Source organism: Sander vitreus, chromosome 4 (genome assembly GCF_031162955.1).
Source record: "Sander vitreus isolate 19-12246 chromosome 4, sanVit1, whole genome shotgun sequence".
Lineage (NCBI taxonomy): Eukaryota > Metazoa > Chordata > Actinopteri > Perciformes > Percidae > Sander > Sander vitreus.
In genome coordinates, this window is record NC_135858.1 from 4639566 (window position 1) to 4658472 (window position 18907).

The 18907-nt window shown below is 40.7% G+C and overlaps 1 protein-coding gene across 6 annotated transcripts; it reads right to left on the reverse strand.

The window, feature by feature from the left end:
- Positions 1-3535: 3535 nt before the first annotated feature.
- On the reverse strand, positions 3536-18311 carry mbd1b (methyl-CpG binding domain protein 1b). 6 transcript variants are annotated; one of them, XM_078247805.1, is made up of 17 exons: positions 17925-18311; positions 16929-17512; positions 16212-16352; positions 14903-15044; positions 14541-14809; positions 14297-14379; positions 13853-13896; positions 13148-13288; positions 12979-13059; positions 11889-11909; positions 11691-11783; positions 7137-7298; positions 6863-7042; positions 6660-6737; positions 6490-6570; positions 5009-5116; positions 3536-4885 (listed from the first exon to the last, which is right to left on the reverse strand). In XM_078247805.1, exons 2-17 carry the CDS (start codon positions 17303-17305, stop codon positions 4412-4414), a joined length of 2475 nt encoding a protein of 824 aa, XP_078103931.1. In that variant the 5' UTR covers positions 17306-17512; positions 17925-18311; the 3' UTR covers positions 3536-4411. The 6 variants fall into 6 exon arrangements, with proteins under 6 accessions (XP_078103931.1, XP_078103928.1, XP_078103930.1 ...); XM_078247802.1 differs by having other exon boundaries at positions 13853-13893; positions 14523-14809; XM_078247804.1 differs by having other exon boundaries at positions 7137-7286; positions 14523-14809.
- Positions 18312-18907: the final 596 nt, after the last annotated feature.

Sequence of the window (18907 nt, forward strand, 5' to 3'; positions counted from 1 at the left end):
TGTGTGTGTGTGTGTGTGTGTGTGTGTGTGTGTGTGTGTGTGTGTGTGTGTGTGTGTGTGTGTGGAGCGGTCCTTCTCCCTACGCGTATCCAATTATTCTAGGAAGACAAGAGCAGGCCTATTTGTAGTTACTATTTCTGGAGACAAATCCAAGACAGCAAGTCCACAAATTGTGAAAATTAGCCAGCTGGGTAACGTCGCCACATGTAGCCTACAGAAATGTTGGCTAATGTGCATTGTCATAAATAAACACATTTAAAAACAACTGAAAACACATTTTTACAACTCTCTGTTATAGTCTCGCATTTCCAGACCCATCTCCACAGCGCATGTTATCCATAACTGCCACCATACACAATATGTCCAGGCCGCTGTTGTAAATAAGACTTTGTTCTTAATTACTTGCCTGGTTAAAGCTTTAGTGTCTAACTTTTTGATATTAATAAACGTCCGTTACATTCAAGCCATTGCCAAATGAGTTGATAGCCTACAAAGCTAATTATGTCTATCAGCTCCACAAAACACTCTGTAGGCCTATTTCTCAGCATGGCTGTGTTTAGAAACTGTTGTTGTCCAGTGACTTTTGCATGCAGAATCTCAAGTGAAGATAATGAGCTCTTCTTAAGAGTCCATCATGTTTTTTAATCCTCTGTGTCCTCCTTGGCTACTGCGTGGAAGAGGGATGGGGGCCCATGCGCGATTACGGAAGGCTTGTATCATGTAGATGCCACACACTGTTATTACTTAGAATTCCTCATGGGGGCGACAGAACCTACACACTATAGCTTTAAATACAATAAAAAGAATATAAGCCTATTTAACCCTTGTGTGTTGTTCGGGTTTGTGGGACCCGTTTCCAATGCTTGCTAAAAGAAAAATGATGCTATTTATTATTTCTTCTAACTCAAACTCATTGGCCTTGGCTCATTTTCTGTGAAGAACATAACAAATACCGGACCCGAGTGTATTTAAATGTAGGTGCTATGAATCTATGTTGTCTTTCTGCACCTGCTATTCCCACACAGTTACAAAACTGTTAAATTTCAAGCACTTTCACCTGTTCTGATTAAGTTCTAAGAAAAAATCAATCAAAAATCTTGTTTCTATTTTTTTAACCTTTTTTATAATTGAATTTCCTTGTTTTCTCACAACCACCGAAATGATCATATGATCATAAATGTGATCTCACAGGGGTAAATGGCACATATGAACCATAAATGATGTATATATCATTGCTAATTGAGCTAAAGTAAACATCTGTTAAGTATGTTTACATAAATTGTTATGGCTGCAATGATTTTAGAGCCTAATAATGTGGTGGGTCCACCAGACCCGGGAACATTGGCTGTGTAACAAAAATATGAACACCACACAAGGGTTAAAGTTTCAAACTACAGAAAATACATCACAAAATCGAAGAAAACATGAAACCAACGTATAGTGCTTAATTCCATCAATATACATCTATGGCTTAATTCTAATGACACAATTACAATTATTTATGGTTGAAATGGAGCCTCTTTTTTCAGAAGAACACTAATGCATAACAAATGTTATTGCTACATAACAAACTACTGTAAATCAGCATTACTAGTTTGTGAGGGCGTTAGAGATGCTTCACTTAAAACAAAGACATTGTTGGACCACAGATCAAAGTCTCTTACGCAATATAAAATATAGCTGTGGTTCCCATTGAAACAATGATTAATAATAAAAACCGATAACTCAACCAACAAGTAAACCATTCTGACAGTCACTGACATATTATCTGGCTCAGCTTATTGTAGTCCCATCACATCATATACCCTACACAAATAGGGAATAAACAGCTAGATACTGTATGTACATGAAGTTGTTGTGGTGGTCATATATATAAAACATCAGGCTTCCATGTTTCAGTCAGTTGACTGAATTATTTTTTCTCAAGATGTTTCAGAAACAGAAGGTCCATCCGATATATTTGATAAATATTATAAAAAGACAAGACAAGTTTATTTGCACACTGCCTTCAGAAAAACAAAGTTTGTTTCAATTCTTTAAGGTTTTAATTCAAATACTAAATGACAATAGCTTTTTTTTAAGAAATATTAACTGATCCCAAACTTTTCATTTCAAGAAAGTCATTGCGTTACTGCATAAACATCCCAATGGAGAGGGGGGCTGGAGAAAAATATAATTCCTATACAATTTACCAATACCAATAATCATACTAGTCAAAAACAGAAATGGAAAAACATCCTAATAAATAAAAAATGCCATCTATAAAGATGAGTTTTGGCTACACCAGCAGTTTCATTTAAAGATATCATTTTGGGAAATACATTCTACAAAGCATTATACTAAAGGAAGTACTCTGATCTCAGTATTATTAAATTTGACCATATGTCAGATGTTGAATCTGCCAATAAATTATAATACCATCTGCTGTCTCACTGAGTGCAAAAGCCTCAGCCACAGTCTAAAAATTATGATGAATGTGGAAAAGATTCTGATCGCTTTCTGCTAATATAATATTGTCTACGGGAGAGATTAGGGCTGGGCGATATGTAGTAAATCAGATATCACCGTATTATTGACCAAATACGTCAATGTCAATACTGCGACGATATTGTTGACAATGGGTTGACAATATAAGATAAATGATCATCAGTAAAGTGGATATAATGAATAAGTGGTTAGAAGCAAATAACAGAACGGCTACAATAGTCTGGGTGAGTTCAGAAAATTACATCACTTCACTGTAACCTTTAAACCAGGAAAAGACTAAACTGAAGCCATATTACAACATCCAAAATCAAATACGATACCTAGTCTCATATCACGATGTCGATATATAGATATTTTGCCCAGCCCTAGGAAGAATATTTACTAAGCAGTGTTAAATACATTTAATTTGCGAGTTGTAAAACGTTCATTCATTTTTAAATCTGACAACAGAGTAGCTTTACTGCATCACTTTTAAAAAGCTGACAGTGATAATCTGAAAAAAAGATATTAAATTGATCAAAAGTATTACAAATATATCACATAATCTAAATGACCGCTGAAGTATTCAACTCACGTCGAGTCAATACCCTCGGCCAGGTTATTTGGGGACTTTTCAAGGCCTGCAGTTAATTGTTAAAGATAACGGATGTCTGAAGTCCAGGACAATAACATTGCTGTTTTTAATACGACCATAGAACCTTCATTCAACTTGGCTTCGGTCTCTCACTACCTCAGATGTGCGAGATGTTTCTTAATAGTGGCGATTCTCTTTGCCTCTCTGGCATGAAGCTGCAACTGTTAAAGCAACAGTCTGAATGCTGTCTCCCAACCAGTCATGTAGGTCATGACTGACCTTTATGCTCAATGAGATATTTGGAGTCTTGAAAATATTCTAGTATCCTTCCTGATTGGTGCTTTTTAGTAGTTTTGTTGTAGATATGTTAGACTTGCTAAATTCTACACATTGTGGGACTTTTAAAACAAATTATATTCCCCTCTAATGATTCAGGTTCGAGTGAAGAAGGTGAATATTTAGGCCCTCACTCACTGGGTTTTATATTTGTTTTATTTTGGTCAATTTGAAGACGTTTATATTCCACATTTTGCTTCTTCTTTTTTTATTTTTTACATCCACTCAGATTCAATTAGAAAATCATAAGTGCACATGGCGATGAATACATTTTTATAAACACTGCCAGTATAGCAAAAAAAAGTGTTGCAACACGTTCAACAACACTTTTTTTGGGGTGAATATAACAAAACAAAAAAATGAAGTGAAGCAAACATTACCAAAGCAACTTCAAGTGATCAGAGTAATTATATTGTGATCACTACAACATGACAGAGGTGGAAAATGACTGTGTCCAAAAGACTTCAGGCTGCTGGTTAACTCCATTAGATATGGCAACATTGCTGACACAGTGTCCAATGTTGCTGGTGAAAAGATAAGACGGTTAATTGCTCAGAATTTTAGCTTCATTTTTGGGGTGAGAAAGAGAGAACATCTGGGGTTAAACACCTTCACAAAAGTGTATGGTGGGGGTTAGGGTTATTGATTCCTCAAGTAAGAGTGTCAATCAACCAACAGAACACTAACCACACAGTGGGCTAATGGATTTCAGCTCCACCCATCACTGCCCAACATCTGACATACAGTAACAGTCATGAAGAGAAGCCCTACACCAAGATCAACAGAAGACATGTGGGAAGAAATATGCCTTGATCATAACATCACAGCTCCTGGAATGCCTTTGGTGATTCTTCAAATAATCAAATCCTCCTATTACAGTATGGAGGTAAATCTGTAAAGATTTCATAGATATTATCACCAAAAGAACTGAAACAGTATTAAGAAAACAGCACAAAGTTGCCCGGAGAACAAGTGGTCTCCACTGTGGTCACAGATCTCCTGTCTCTGCTGAAGTTAAAGTCCTTGCAGCGCTCTGCAGTTAGTACATCTGCTCACGTTCCTCTTAACTAAGAAATCACATGTTGATGCCCGCTCCAGTATTATTGGGTCTGTATTAGATAAAGGCTCTTTGGGGGGCAGTCCCTGGCACACAATGTACTTCTCCAGGCCCAAAAGCAGATTGATCACATCAGTCACAGAGGTTAAGTGGGCTGGGTAGTGGTCGTACAGCGGGTGGGTGGGGAGCAGCGGCTGCTTTTGGACGGTGACTTGATAGCAGAAGCCTGGGTCGATCAGCACCATGGTGTCTGTCAGGTTGGACTGTTTACAACACTGGATGAGCTGTATCTGCGGGCCCTCCACCATGATGGCATACCATAGGATTGGCATTACAGTGGAGCGCAAAGAGTGTAGCAGTTTCATTAGCTGGTTTTCCATGTCCGCACCACTCCCAGATGGGTTATCAGCCAAACTGAAGATCTGTGTGATCTGCACAGCAACAGAGTGGAGTGAAAATAAATACACAAAAGTTGTCTCACTGAATACACAATATATAAAAATATACACTATATATATATAAAAAATATTAAAACGTCTCAACAGGACACTTACCATGGGGAACTCTTCTTCTTCTTCCTCTTCTTCATCTTCTACTTCACCATGCTTTGGAACATCTCTACCTGCGTGTGATCTGTCTGCATCCCATCTGCTTAGCTGGTCCTGCATTGATAAGGGTGAACTCATGAGCTCAACTGTTTTTTTAAAAGAATTTTTTTGGGGCTTTTCCGCCCTTAATGGACAGGACAGGTGAGAAAGGGGAGAGAGAGGGGGAAGACATGCAGGAAATCGCCACAGGTCGGAGTCGAACCCCCGACCTCTGCGTCGAGGCACAAACCTAAACCTCTAAATATATGTGCACCTGCTCCACCCACCGAACCAACCCGGCCACACGAGCTCAACTTAACTACAACTGCAGACAGTGAAAACCTTTGCAGAACTTAAATTGAATTTCAGCTGCATCAAATTTGCTTTAAACTGCAGAGCGTCAGTTGTTACAAATGTCTCCATCGCTTGTATTAGATCATGGACCATGTATCAAATCATTGGGTAGATACCCCGTGATACTTTACAGGTACATTTTACAGTTGGAAAGGTTTATTAGGTACAGCTAGCTAAAACTAATGCAGTTTAATACAACAGTCCTGCATATTCAACAGCACGCAGCATATAACTGCAACATCCCCAGTTCAATTCTGTTTGCCTTTGTTGCATTTCACACCCCTCTCCTTCTCTCTTCGTGCTTCCTGTATCTACACTGTCAAAGGCAAAAATGCCCCCCAACATTAACATATGTACTGTGACATTAACATACCCACAAGACAACAGAGGACAGCGGGAGATGGACCACTACCACTTGAGACAAGACAACAGATAAACAACGATTCATCGACCCGAATGGAACAGAGGTACAGATTGCAATTACCATGGACTGGTAAAAAAATAAATAAAAAAAATGTATGAACCAGGCCTGGATGCATAACACTAACCCACAGGCCAAAGAACAGCATGTTTCATGACAACAGAAACAGGAAATGGACAAGGTGCCAGAAGTGTTTGTGAAAGGAAGTGTAAGCAGGAGGCCATGATGACACATGAACAGCAGAGCCACACGGAATCTGTGGACGCAGAATTCTGCAGATTTGCCACATGACAAAAAACATCATCAAAAACCACCACTAGCAGAAAAACAGTGCTAAATTCCACAGATTTTCATTCTGGATCACCGCTGAAAACTGTATAAAAAATATATATATATATATATATATATATATATATATATATATATATATATATATAGAAATATATAAAAACATTTCAAAAATTCTGAGATTCCGTTTGGGCCTGATGATCAGTCAGGGATAGTGCCATTAACCATCGAGCAGCAACAATGTGTACATCAGCCAGAAAAATTCTACCATCTACGAAAGAGCTGTTGGACATCTCATGCAAAAGGCTCCTAAAGTCAAAACAAAGCCACACTACCAATACAATTAAACTAAAACAAAACAAAAAAAGACGGAATATAAACTTACTAGTTCAGAGTTGTTGTGGTTGCTGAAGTGAGGAACTCTGTCAGACAGTCCATTCTGCTGTCTGAAATCCAAATAATTCAACTGCCGAAAGACAAAATTAAGTTGACATTCTGTTTGGTGAGATAAGCATTAGGTGGCAAATAACTGTAAATAATAATCTATTTTCAAACCTGCATAGATGATTGGTTTCTCACATTCAGTTCATACGTGTGTTTGCTACCACTGGCAGGTTCAGAGCTCCAGTTCATCTACAGCAGTGAAACATAAGCAAGTAATAAGAAAGCACAAATTCTTCCTTAAATTTGAGGTTTTATTTTAAAATGAAAATAGAAACAATACAAATATTTTATCACTAAAGGTATTGGGAACTCACTGCTTGTAAGTTACTGTCCTCATCTTCATTGTCAGTTAAGTCCAAGCCAGACAGCGGCCCTTTGTTTTTCTTTAAACCTGACTTCCGACTGTATGTGTAGTGAGGTCTAGGCCTGCCCGGCAGCATTGAGCCATCTGGCCCATAGTCACCTTGTCCCATCTGGAAAGGCAGCAAGTGTCTCTGCCAAATGTTGCAGAAAGATATTTAAAAATCAACACTATTACGTCATTACTGCAAGAAACAATAAATGCATCGACGATCACTAGGTTCTTACCATTGCCTGTCTCTGACACTGACGTAGTCGACACTTCTGCCTCTTCTTGTTGCTGCCACCAAACTTTGGTTTGTCTATACAGAAATCACACGTACCACAGTCTTTCCTGCAGAGGCAGGCTTTGCATTCCCCACAGGACCGTCGCTTCCGCTTCTTATGCCACTAAGGGCAAGTCAAGTGTATAATAAAAAAAAAGAGAGAGACATTTTAATGCAACACTGCCAGTGGCAAAATTAATGTTGACACAGATGACTTATAAGAAATCTCTTTGTACAAACCACACACAAACACTCATCAGAGGTGGATAGTAACAAGTTACATTTACTCCGTTACATGTACCTTACATGAGTAGTTGTAAAGCTACAGTGCGTAGTTTCGTTCGCCCCCATTAGGAATTCTAAGTAATGACAACAACGCTGTCGGCGCGCCCACATGATACAGCCTTCCGCGATTGCGCACCGCCCCCACCCCTCCTCCACGCAGTTGCTAGTAGCCAAAGAGAACACGGAGGATTAAAAAAACAAACATGGACTCTTCAGAAAAGGTAATTATCTTTACACAAGTTTCTGCGCGGGAAAGTCACCGTACGACACAATCTTCTGAACACAGCCATACTGAGAAATCCAGAGAGAGTTGTGTGGAGCTGATAGTCTTAATTAGCTTTGTAGCAACTCATTTGGCAATGGCTTGAATGTAACGGACGTTCAATAATATCAAAAAGTTACGCACTAAAGCTTTAATGCAGCGTACTTTGTACTCTTACTCGAGTAGATTTTTAGAAATTTATGAGATTTATAAAGACAAACTGCTTTTATTTCATGTGGACATGACTGATGTGTTCCAGCCACAGATGGTCTTCCTCAGGTCAAAGTAAAGAAGTGAACAAACCTGTATTTAATGAGATATTAACATCACAGCATTATCTCCTAATTAGCCTAAATGAGGCATCTGATATGAGACATTTTCAGTAAGATTAGAGACTGATTTGGCCACTTCTATAACGGTCTGTATTTTACATGACATTGTGGTAACGTCACAGGTTTGTAAATCACTTTTCTCAGCTTCAGGAAAGTTTGTCAAATAAAAAAAGTCCATGGATTGAAAAATCTGGAGGTTTCAGTTCGAAGTGTCAAAACAGATTTACAGACGTCTCTTTTACAATAGTGGCCTATGGGGAAAAAAGTTTTTGGCCGCAATTTTTTGGGTCAATACAGCGAGGGGCCACTGGCAACAATTGCCGGCAAGGCTGTGAGTTAAAAGTGAGTTTATTCGGCATCCCATTTAGCCAATCAACTCTTTTCGACAAAGGCAAAAACCACCTGAAAAGAGTGTAAAAATGTTTTTGCGCAATTGAAGTTTGATTGAATTTTGCCGTCTCCATTCAGCTTTTCTAATGCAACGCTTCAAAATAGGTGAATGGAAACATGACTTGTGATGGGACATCTAAACTGGAATTATTAAAGTTTAAGGACACTCAGTTCAGAGGCTGCTGGTGCTTGCCGACCTGGATTCCAGGATTCCACCTGGCGCAGCTGCACTGTCCAAGAGCTATTGCCGTCAAAAGTGAATTATTTGTTCAGTCATATTCAGTTTTTTAGCGCAACCGGCACACAAAATAGTCTAAACCATGCCTGGCTCTTAGGGATGCACCAAATCCAGGATCGGATTCGGTCGAATATTGGGCTTTTTGACGGGGTTCGGTTTCTGCTGAACCTAACCCTACGCTTGCACTACGCGCTCTGCGCTGGTCGACGTAATGACGCCACCGTTGATTACGGGAAGGTGTTTACGTAGGTGGACCGTTCAATGCAGTAGGCTGTGAGAAAGTGAAAAAGGAACTCGCAAGCAGAAAAAGTGCAGCCCGGCAGCACCCCCAGCCAAAAGAAGCTGAGCCACACGCCCAACCCGCAATGCCGACCTGTCCCGCAGCGGCAAGGACCCCAAACAACACACAACATCGCCACTGCCAAAACAGCTGCGCGTGAAACATCCGAAAGAATACGAGCCGCGCATGAAGGAATCCACAGACAGCAGTCAAAACGCAGCAACCCCAGGTACGGCAAAGGAAGGACAGTCACAGCTAAAAACTTGTGTTAACCAGACAGTGCCTCTCCCGGGCTGTCAGCCGTTCTCTCAGCAAATGATAGCACCATACGACCGGCTGCTGCTCGTTAGCCAACGTTAGCTTTCTAATTTCACCCAACATGCCTTCATCATACACTGGTTACCGAAAAGAAATGCGGCGATAGCGATGTGCTTTCCTACGATGTGAAAAGAGCGTGTGAATTCAACATTAAGTTGTTACATTTACCTATTTCAGAGGCTGTGGACGTTGCTTACTTCATTAATGTGTTTACTGTGTTAATGGACTGAGGATGGGAGGAGGATTCTGTATTCAGTTTCGGATTTGGCAGAATCTTAACCAGTGGATTCGGTACTCAGCCGAACCCCAAAAATCTGGATTCGGTGCATCCCTAGTTATTACTAAAGTGAAATGTTTCTGGGTCGTATTTAACAAATATATCACGTTAATCGGCTCTCACTCTGACGGGAGCCGGCTCTAATAGCTCTTTTATCGGTAGCGTTACTCTTAACCCTTGTGTTGACTTCGGGTCACATTGACCAGTTTTTAATTTTTGTTTCATATCAGAAAAAATGGGACGTAGAAATAAGCGCTGAAAATGTGTAGAAGAAAAATTTTACAATTTAAAACGTTGGAAAAAGCAAAAACAAACTGTGAAAAAAAGGCGTCAAAAACGTCGAAAAAAACCGGACAGTCTGGCGAGGTCAGTGACTCGAGTCTGTTCGGGGGGTTCCGTGCCATCGTCCGTCCGAGGGGCCGTCGGACTTCATTTTGGCCGATTTCACATGTAGAATCAGCGGGGCAGGCACTGCCGGCACTCAGACTCAAATAACCCATCTGATTGGTAGAGTGCTAACCTGGAAACGGCGAGCAGAATGAGCGTGACTCTTTTTAACTGACCTTTGTTGATCTGAAATCAACACAGATTCAGCAACTGCATGGCCTATTTCTCGCGTAAAATGTTTTCAGAAACACGTTTCGGTGAACTATTTTAGTAAAATATGAGAACGTATTCTGAACGAGCCGCCATGACAGTGTGTCTTTGAATTTCCAGAGAAACCAGACCCACGTGACCCGTTCGTCCAATCAGCTGCCGGTTTTCATTTTTGGGCGACAATACAGATTAGCGCCGCCTGCTGTTATGGAGACGTATTACGTCTTGTCGCTTTGGTGTGTTCCGAGGCACTTTTTTGACCAATTTGGTGAGACTGATCAGTCCAAATGCCTTTTCTGCCGACGTTTGGCCGTCGGCAGAAAAGGCAGAAAAGGTGTCTGGGCCTTTAACGTTTTGGTGTTTGGAGTTACTGTATGTGCAATAAAACCTTCGCGAGTAAAAAGACAATACTTCGCCTGTTCAACAATCATAAGCATGTAGCCCAAACGTGTAGAGAAGTGATATTTCAATATGCCCTGCAGGGTTTAATCCTGGGAAACATTTTACCCAGGAATATACATCCAAACTATTTCCCCTTTCTTGAGAAGTATAATAACAGGGACAAACTAGTTACGTTATAGGCGTAATGTTATCGTTAAACAAAATAGGCTGACACGTACAAAAGTATCACTACATAGTACGTCTTTAAGAGTGGCCACTGCCTGCCTGTCACTGTCACTCACTACAACTTTGAGGGACCAAGAATCCTATATAGGATATATTTAGGTTTCTCATGGGCTTATCCAAGTTTCTCAAAACGGGGAATGGTGCTCAAACACATAAACGTGATAATCCAAAAACTGTCATAAAAAGGGTTATTTACGTCCATGTAAACGCACTCATTGAGATATAAAAACCTAAATAATCAATTGTAACGCAACTACTTTCAATATGTACATTAAAAAACTTTAGAGTGGAAACACTAGTGTTTTTATGCTTTGCTGAGGTGGAAAAGTTGTGCCGTTGATGTGCAATGGAAAAAGACTTGAAGCATGCGACTTAAACATCCCTAAAAAAAAGAAATCTGATCTGTGTGAAGTGATGAGGAGACTGTAACTTTCCTCAGCTTTATAAATTGAGCAACCATAATGCCAAATTTCTATCACATGATTCTCCATCATTTGAGGTTTTACTGGCACTCTTTAAATCACAGTAGTGGACATTTTTAGTACTACTTTGTTTTGCCAACTTTATTGGAAATGTGGTTAAATATCATGATGGCTTAGTGAACTACTACCCTTTCATAAAACTTACCCTGTCAAGAACTAAACACCTGGCCCTGGAAAATTCTGTTTGCCACTGCTGTGAATGGTAAATATGGGTTATTGTTCCAACTGAAACTGTATAATTAGCCACATTCTAACTATGACTATACTGAGCATACAAAAAGACAGCAAAAAGTACTGAACATGTCGTTTGACTAGTTTCTGTTCATTTTGCGGCACCGTTACAAAATAGATTTTGGTTGATTTTGTATCACTTTAGGCAATCATGTCTTCCTGTCTGTAGGACAGTGGGTTAAAAATAAAAAACTCACATCATCATCATCGTCAGTTGACATGTCGTCCTCATCATCAACGTCCACGTTGACTGAGAAGTTCTCTGTGTCGCTGCTTTTGAGACTTGGGTGCTGTGAGAATAAAACCAAATCAGTGGGTGTAAGGACAAGGTATAGCAATCATATTGAGTATATTAAACACAAATAGAATTTGGTCTCATATTACAAAAATGTTACCTGCGAGTCTGTAACTTCACTCTGCAAAATAAAAATAGTTGTTTTTAGAACATGAATTCATGATATTCTGGGCCAAAGCCCCAGTGCATAATTACACTACAGTTATTACAACCCACATTGTGGACCATGTGAAATAACTGAAAACATGTCTGATGTCTGACTGTAAACATGTAGAAAAACAGGATATTCTTAGCCAATAGTCACTGTATTTTATTGATACAAGACTGATTATTATTATTGCATTAACAAACAAGCAATGGAAACTTTGCTTTTAAAAAAAAGGTTATTACAACATCATAACAGGCTTTTACATGTGGAGGTCAAGAACAAACCATGGCTTGGGAGCACAGCACATGGAGACCTTTGACGCTCCAGCAAGCATAGTAAACATGTAACCCATATTTTTCACGAGGCGCGTCTGTGCTGCGCCACAGTTTTGTTCTGTCCTCCGCCATGTGCCATACCACACCGGGAGCGCCTCAGAACCGAACGTCTTGCCTGCCCGACTCGCAGATTTTATTGTCTCTACAAGTACTTAAAGGGGAACTATGCCGTTTTTTTTTAGCTTAATTCACCTTAACGGAACAGCTTCGGAGTCATTGGAGTGGCTATATGACTTCTTCTAGCGCCTGTGAGCGAAAAAAAACACCTGAGAGGAGTCAGACACGAGTAAACATCGGACCTGCGTTTTCAGAATGGCGAGAACTGAGACAAACGGAAGTCTGCAAATCCAATGCTGACCTGGCGTTCTTGCTGTTGCACTTGTAAGTATCTTTGATCAGAAACTTGATCTGCCACAGAGTTTCTTGTCAGCTTGATGTTGGCAAACACAAGTTGCTTCTGCTCCGACAGCGTTCTAATGCGATTGTAGGAAAAAAGAATAATCAATCAATCAATGTTATCCTATCTTTCTATCTATCATAGACCTGGTGCGTATCTTTTGCTGAGCGGAGAGCCGCTTCTGGGACGCTCCGAGTAGCGGCTAGTGGAATATCAAGCATTGACTTGAATGGCTGCGATTGCTCACGGTGGTCGCGCAGACACGCCTGGCGGAAAATAGGAGTTAGTGTATTATAAAAGTATTTATTACCTGGAAACTCATGCTGTCATCAAACGTTTCAGGAATGTCATTATAAGGCCTCTGCAGCAGGAAGGCTCCACTTCCAGGGTCCTGGTGGAACGTCCAAGAAAAAGTGGCAAAATTAACATAACAATTGGCATCAAAATAATGAATAACTGTTGTGTACCCGGCAGCGTACCTTGCGAATAGGACATATACATTTGCGTTTCCGACATAGGCGCTTCCTGGACTCTTTGCTCTGCTGTCCATGCTTGCAGTTGGCACACTGCCCACAGTTCACTGTGTTGTGGCATCCCACACACTGTCCACAAGGAATCCACTACAGTTGACATGTAGAGAAATAAAAAAAAGCAGGTAATTTATTAATATCCATTTGCACATTTTCATCAGTATCCTAATTCCGTAAATAGATTGAGGAACTTTGTATTCTTAGGGCCGTTGCATAGTCAACGCATCGGTACGCATACGCAAGGCTACGCATCGCTACGCTTCGGCCGCCATTATGCATCGATGCGTAGCAAAATGTGTCATCCCAGTTTTTGTTGCGCACCGATGCACGCAATACTATGCGTTGGTGGGGGCGACGCTCGTGTCTGCTGTGTAGACTATGAAAGTGAGCGCGTCGCTTGCGTTGACTATGTAACGGCCCCATTTTCACCTTTTCTCCATGCCAGATGAGTAAAAACTTTGATTACACGGCCAGTTAGTTTCAACAATCCAACTTCCTCATATAAACAAAACATTCACATAATGTGTATATTCTGAATCCATGGTTTAATTTGTGCGTTATTGATAAGTTCCCAATGGACCAACGATTTGGCTAGTTAAAGTGGCTACAATGCAGCTGTTCATTCACACAACTTGTTGACAGCCAATGCTTTACCTTTCTGAAACGAACCATCGGATGCTCTTTTGTCTTTGAGGCTGCTGAAATTTAAAAGAAATAGACATTGTAGGATGAGTACAGTTATTTCCATGCATTTTTTTCCCCCTCCTATTTCTGCATTTTCCTAAGAATCAAGACATTTAAAAGGCGCTCTAAAGCTCTAAACATTTTTTGTCACATACAGCAAACATCTCCTCACTATCCACGAGCTGCCTGTCCCCTGAATACACTGTTTAAAAAAAAAAAAAAGTGTCCCAGCGTTCCAGCCAATAACCGACAAGAAGGATTTTGGGGGGGGTTAGTGCACGGAAGCACAGAAGGGAGGGGGAGGGGACGGGATGAGGAGGAGAGAGGGGCGAGCTAGTCTTGTCTTGTTTGAAAATATTTCGAACGTCACCCAACATCGCTAAGAGCACCTTTAACAGTCTTAAACTGACATACCCCAACAGCTGGGACAGCAGGGCCTCTTCCTTTGTTTGTCATACCATGTGCCTGTGAAGGAAATACCACATCTGGCACAGACCCTGCAGGGAAACATGATAATGCTCAGTCCATCTGTATATATCGTCAACTCACCACAAACAAAACCCTTTGATTAAATTGAAATACTCAAGTGTTTTAATTTACATCAGTGGTTTTAATAATGAGGGTTAAATAATTGACTAACAGTGTGCTGTCCTCTGACCCAATTTCTCCATTTACGGAGGGAAGCGGAAGTGCTCTGGATGATGAGGGAAGGGGAAGTTTAATTTTATCTTCCGCTGGTGGATTCTCATTGCGAGAGCCTTCGTTTGGAGTTCCTATTGTACTGTACAAGGAGAAACTTGACTGGTTGGAGTAGAGGTTTTTGGGCCCCACGCTGGGGGTGAGCCTGTGGTAGGAGTCTGGAGTGTCGGCCCCCTCTCCTCTCTCCATCCAGCTGGACTCAGAGGAAGAACGCTCCCGGATTTTTTTCTAATGGATAAGAAAGTGAGGAAAACTAACTGTAAGACACAGACACACACACCTTACATGTTTTAAGTTTTAAGTGATATAAGAGGCAAATACCTTTGCTCTGTTTCGAATTCTTATGGGTGGTGCTTGACCATCTAGGAACTTCCCCGACTTGTATTCAAAGGTTGACAAGTCAAACATTCCCTCCAGCACTGAAATCAGTTCTACTCGACTTCTCACTCGATCACCCCGCGGACTGCAAAGAAAAATAACACACAATTACAACTGAAAAGAGCTTGATGACAACCGCTAAAAACTACAACATCCTGTTGTCAGTCACATGCTTCTGCTTCTACAGTGACAGTCAGTGTGAAGATAACATTATTCATGTAACCCTTTTTAAAATTGGTTAGGGCTGTAACTAACAATTATTTTTATTATTGATTTATCTGGTGATTATTTTATTTTTCTTGATTAATCAATTCTTTAGTCTATAAAATGTAAAAAATAAAAAAAAAAAAAAAAAACCATCACAAGTTCCCAGAGCCCATGGTGACACTGTGAAATTGATAATTGTGTCCAACCGCTTTAAACCCAAATAGTATTAAAACTACAGTACTACAACAAGCATATAAAAGAGAAAGAGCGGCACAATCTCATATCTGACAAGCTTATACTAGGGATGCACCGAATCCAGATTTTTGGGGTTCGGCCGAATACCGAATCCACTGGTTAAGATTCTGCCGAATCCGAATACCGAATCCTATCCCCATCCTCAGTCCATTTAACACAGTAAACACATTAATGAAGTAAACAACGTCCACAGACTGTCCTTCCTTTGCCGTACCTGAAGTTGCTGCATTTTGGCTGCTGTCTGTAGATTCCTTCATGCACAACTCGTATTCTTTCGGATGTTTCATACGCAAATGTTTTAACAGCGGTGATGTTGTGTAGTGTTTAGGGTCCTCGCCACCACGAGACAAATCGGCATTGCAAATTGAACATGTAGCTGGACTTGAATGGCCTTCTTTTGACTGAAAGTACTGCCAAACAACACTTTTTCTGCTTACAAGCTCCATTTTCACTTTCTCACAGCCTACTGCATTGAACGCTCCACCTACGTAAACACCTTCCCGTAATAAACGGCGGCGTCATTATGTCGAACCCCGTCAAAAAGCCCAATATTCGGCCGAATCCGAAGCCGAATCCTGGATTCGGTGCATCCCTGGCTTATACAGCAAATATTTTCAATTTAGGCTCAATCTAGGCACTAAAATGTATTATTCTTCTTATTATTATCATCATCAAGTATGCCTAGAGGTAAATTTGAACAGTTATTATGATATTGCGCAGCCCTAACACACAACTGAAAACAACTGCACATTGGGATTTTCTTTTTACATTTCTACTAGGAGGTATTTACCTCAGGTAATAGACATCCTTCTGTCCTATGCTAGAACCTGAGCGCCGGACAACTTCTTTGCGTTTCCAACCCTCTCCAAGTATTGGCCAGTCATCCCATCCTTCATCTGGATGTGATCGCTTACGGCGGGGAAGCTGAAGCCTGCATTTAAAAGAGGAGATGGAAATTATGCATGTTAGAAATCTTCATACCACGTGAGAAAAAAGTGGTAATATGCTAAGCTATGTTGTGGTATACACCTATTTGGTTTCTATAGATTGAGGCAGAGTTGTCTAGAGGTTTGGGTTGAGCTGTTTCAACAGTAGTTCAACAAATAGGACAAAAGGTTAAAAAAAAACCTGTTCATCTAAACAGGACTATTTAACCTATAAGATAACATAACTATACTCCATTTCCTACCAGGTAGCTATTAACTGTAACCACTGTGCTAGCGTACATAATATTGTACACATTCCCGTTAATCAAGTATTCTCACTGTTGAATTGTCAGAAAATTAGTACAGCATCTTAGCACATGTGCATCACCACTGCCAGCTCTATTGCGATAAAGATGATGATGCTTGCACATGGCCCTAAAAATCTAAATCTAATCCAAAGATAATGCTGCTCATTATCAGACTACATTTCAAGATATGATGGCTCTGCTGACAACTACGATTTGATATATTGCACTATTACATGACCACAGATTGGAGTAAATCAACATTTTTCAACCTACTGATAAATCCTTCTGAAGGTCTTCTCGCTGTCTGCCACACTCTCACTCCTTTCACTTTCTCCTGCCAGGCTTTCTTCCTCTGGATCATTCCTACCAAAGCCATCATCGTCATCCTCCAGTGGCTCAAACCAGTCAACAGGAGGCTCCCCACCAGTGGCCTTAGCCTCCTCCGTTTCATCTCCTGGAGTTTCCTTTACAGGATCTGAGCTGGAGTTTCCCTTTGTTCCGAGACTGCCTGAGGGTGCAAAAGGCTCCTGTGTTGGTGCTACCTCAGAGGTGTTTTCTGCTTCGCTGCTGTTCTTCGCTGTGCTTTGTACCACATCTTTTTCCACAGGCTCTCTGCCGGGGACCGGGTTCTCACGTGGTTCCTCGTTCATTGATGCACCCGTTTCGGCTACAAACGTTTCAAATTGTTTTCCTGGAGACAAATAAGATATCCTCTACAGTCGATCTTGCATCCCATTTAACATGGTGTATTTTCACATTGTCCGTGGATGTAGCCACTTGACCTTGGCCACTAAGGTTTGGGCAGGCAGATGAACCGTGAGGATGGTTGACAGCTGCTTAGTTTTTCATGACTGAACCTGAAAAAAAAAAAAAAAAAAATACGATGCCGTTTAGAAAGTTTAAACAGTCCGTATGTCCAGTATAGTAACCCCTAGCTCGATGTTAGGTTACTGTACGGGAATGTTAGCTTAAAACTACGAGCTGCTCAGACATCTGTTTTATAACGTTACTCGATAACAATGCCCGAATAGGCAGGCATTTACGTAACGTTAAACGTTATAATTAGCACAACATACCAAAAAATAACGTTACAACAAAAACTAAAGAGACGGAAGGTCTTCAATCAATTCAACGCTAGCTTTCGTAAATATAGCTCACGGTATAACGTTAGAGCTTCCGCGTATCCATTGTTAACTAACGTTAGCTAGCACTAGGTTGTAGCTAATATTATCCAGCAAACACAACCCCAGCGACACAAGTTAACCTCACCTGCTAAACGTGCTGCTACTGCTGAAAGTGCTCTGGTTCTCTGATATTGGCGATTATTTCTTTATACATAGCTAGTTTAGTGGCATACCAGCAGCTGAAGAAATACTGAAACTGAAAGCGGGACTAACGTTAGCCACCTTTAGCTACAGCGTTCCTCCATCGTTCCTATGATGAAACTGTTCCTCTGAGTTGAGAGCAGTGTATCGCTACCAGTTTACAAATGTTTGTGGTAAGGAGGGCCAACAAAACAGGGCTATATTTTCCAGATCCTTGGCACGCTAGTCACCTCTGGCACCACTTTACAAGGTAGAGCTAACGTAGCTAGCTTCCATGCATTTAGCAATAATGAAAACGGTTGTAGAACCAAAGAAGGCGAGACACCAAAGATGCTAATCCGTTATCCGTCTGCTCCGTCTGTTAAACTCTGACCCCGCCTACAAAAAGGATAGTGTGATCGGCAAGTGGTGTGTATCACAATGACACACTTTATAACATTTATTTACGTCTGCCATTGATAATTACGATACATAATAGTGAACAATAGCAAGGCATCTTAGCTAAAGTGTAGCTATATCAGTTAGCAAAATATAATTTCCATTATACAACCCCTCAATGAGACATATTTAATTAGATTTACTCATTTCAAACATTACTCATTCCCACTCTCTCTCGTCAATCACTTAATCATTCACTCAATCAACCAAGCGATTTGTCACATTAAAATCATATAAAAATGTAATCCCGTCCGTCCTTAGTGGCCTGCCGGTAAAAGAAGCACTTCCTAAACCTCTTAGTGTTGGCCTGGCGGAAGGGAGTGACTTCTCTCATCCTGCCTTCATCATCTTCAGCAGCCCATTTTGTCATTTAACTGCTGCCTTCACGGCCTCGGGTCATTAGATGTGCGCGCTATAGGTGTTTTAAGCCCCCGACGTCTCCTTCCAGGCAGCACTAGGATTAGGCAATGGTTATGGTTAGGGCAAATC

What these genes read in the sequence shown, in the direction of transcription:
- mbd1b (XM_078247801.1), bottom strand. Translation starts at nt 17,305, where the DNA reads ATGAACGAGGAACCACGTGAGAACCCGGTCCCCGGCAGAGAGCCTGTG. An exon ending in GTGAAGTTACAGACTCGCAG is followed by an intron (nt 11,784 to 11,888) that starts GTAACATTTTTG and finishes TTATTCTCACAG; the next exon opens with CACCCAAGTCTCAAAAGCAG. An exon ending in AGGACAGTAACTTACAAGCA is followed by an intron (nt 6,738 to 6,862) that starts GTGAGTTCCCAA and finishes TCACTGCTGTAG; the next exon opens with ATGAACTGGAGCTCTGAACC.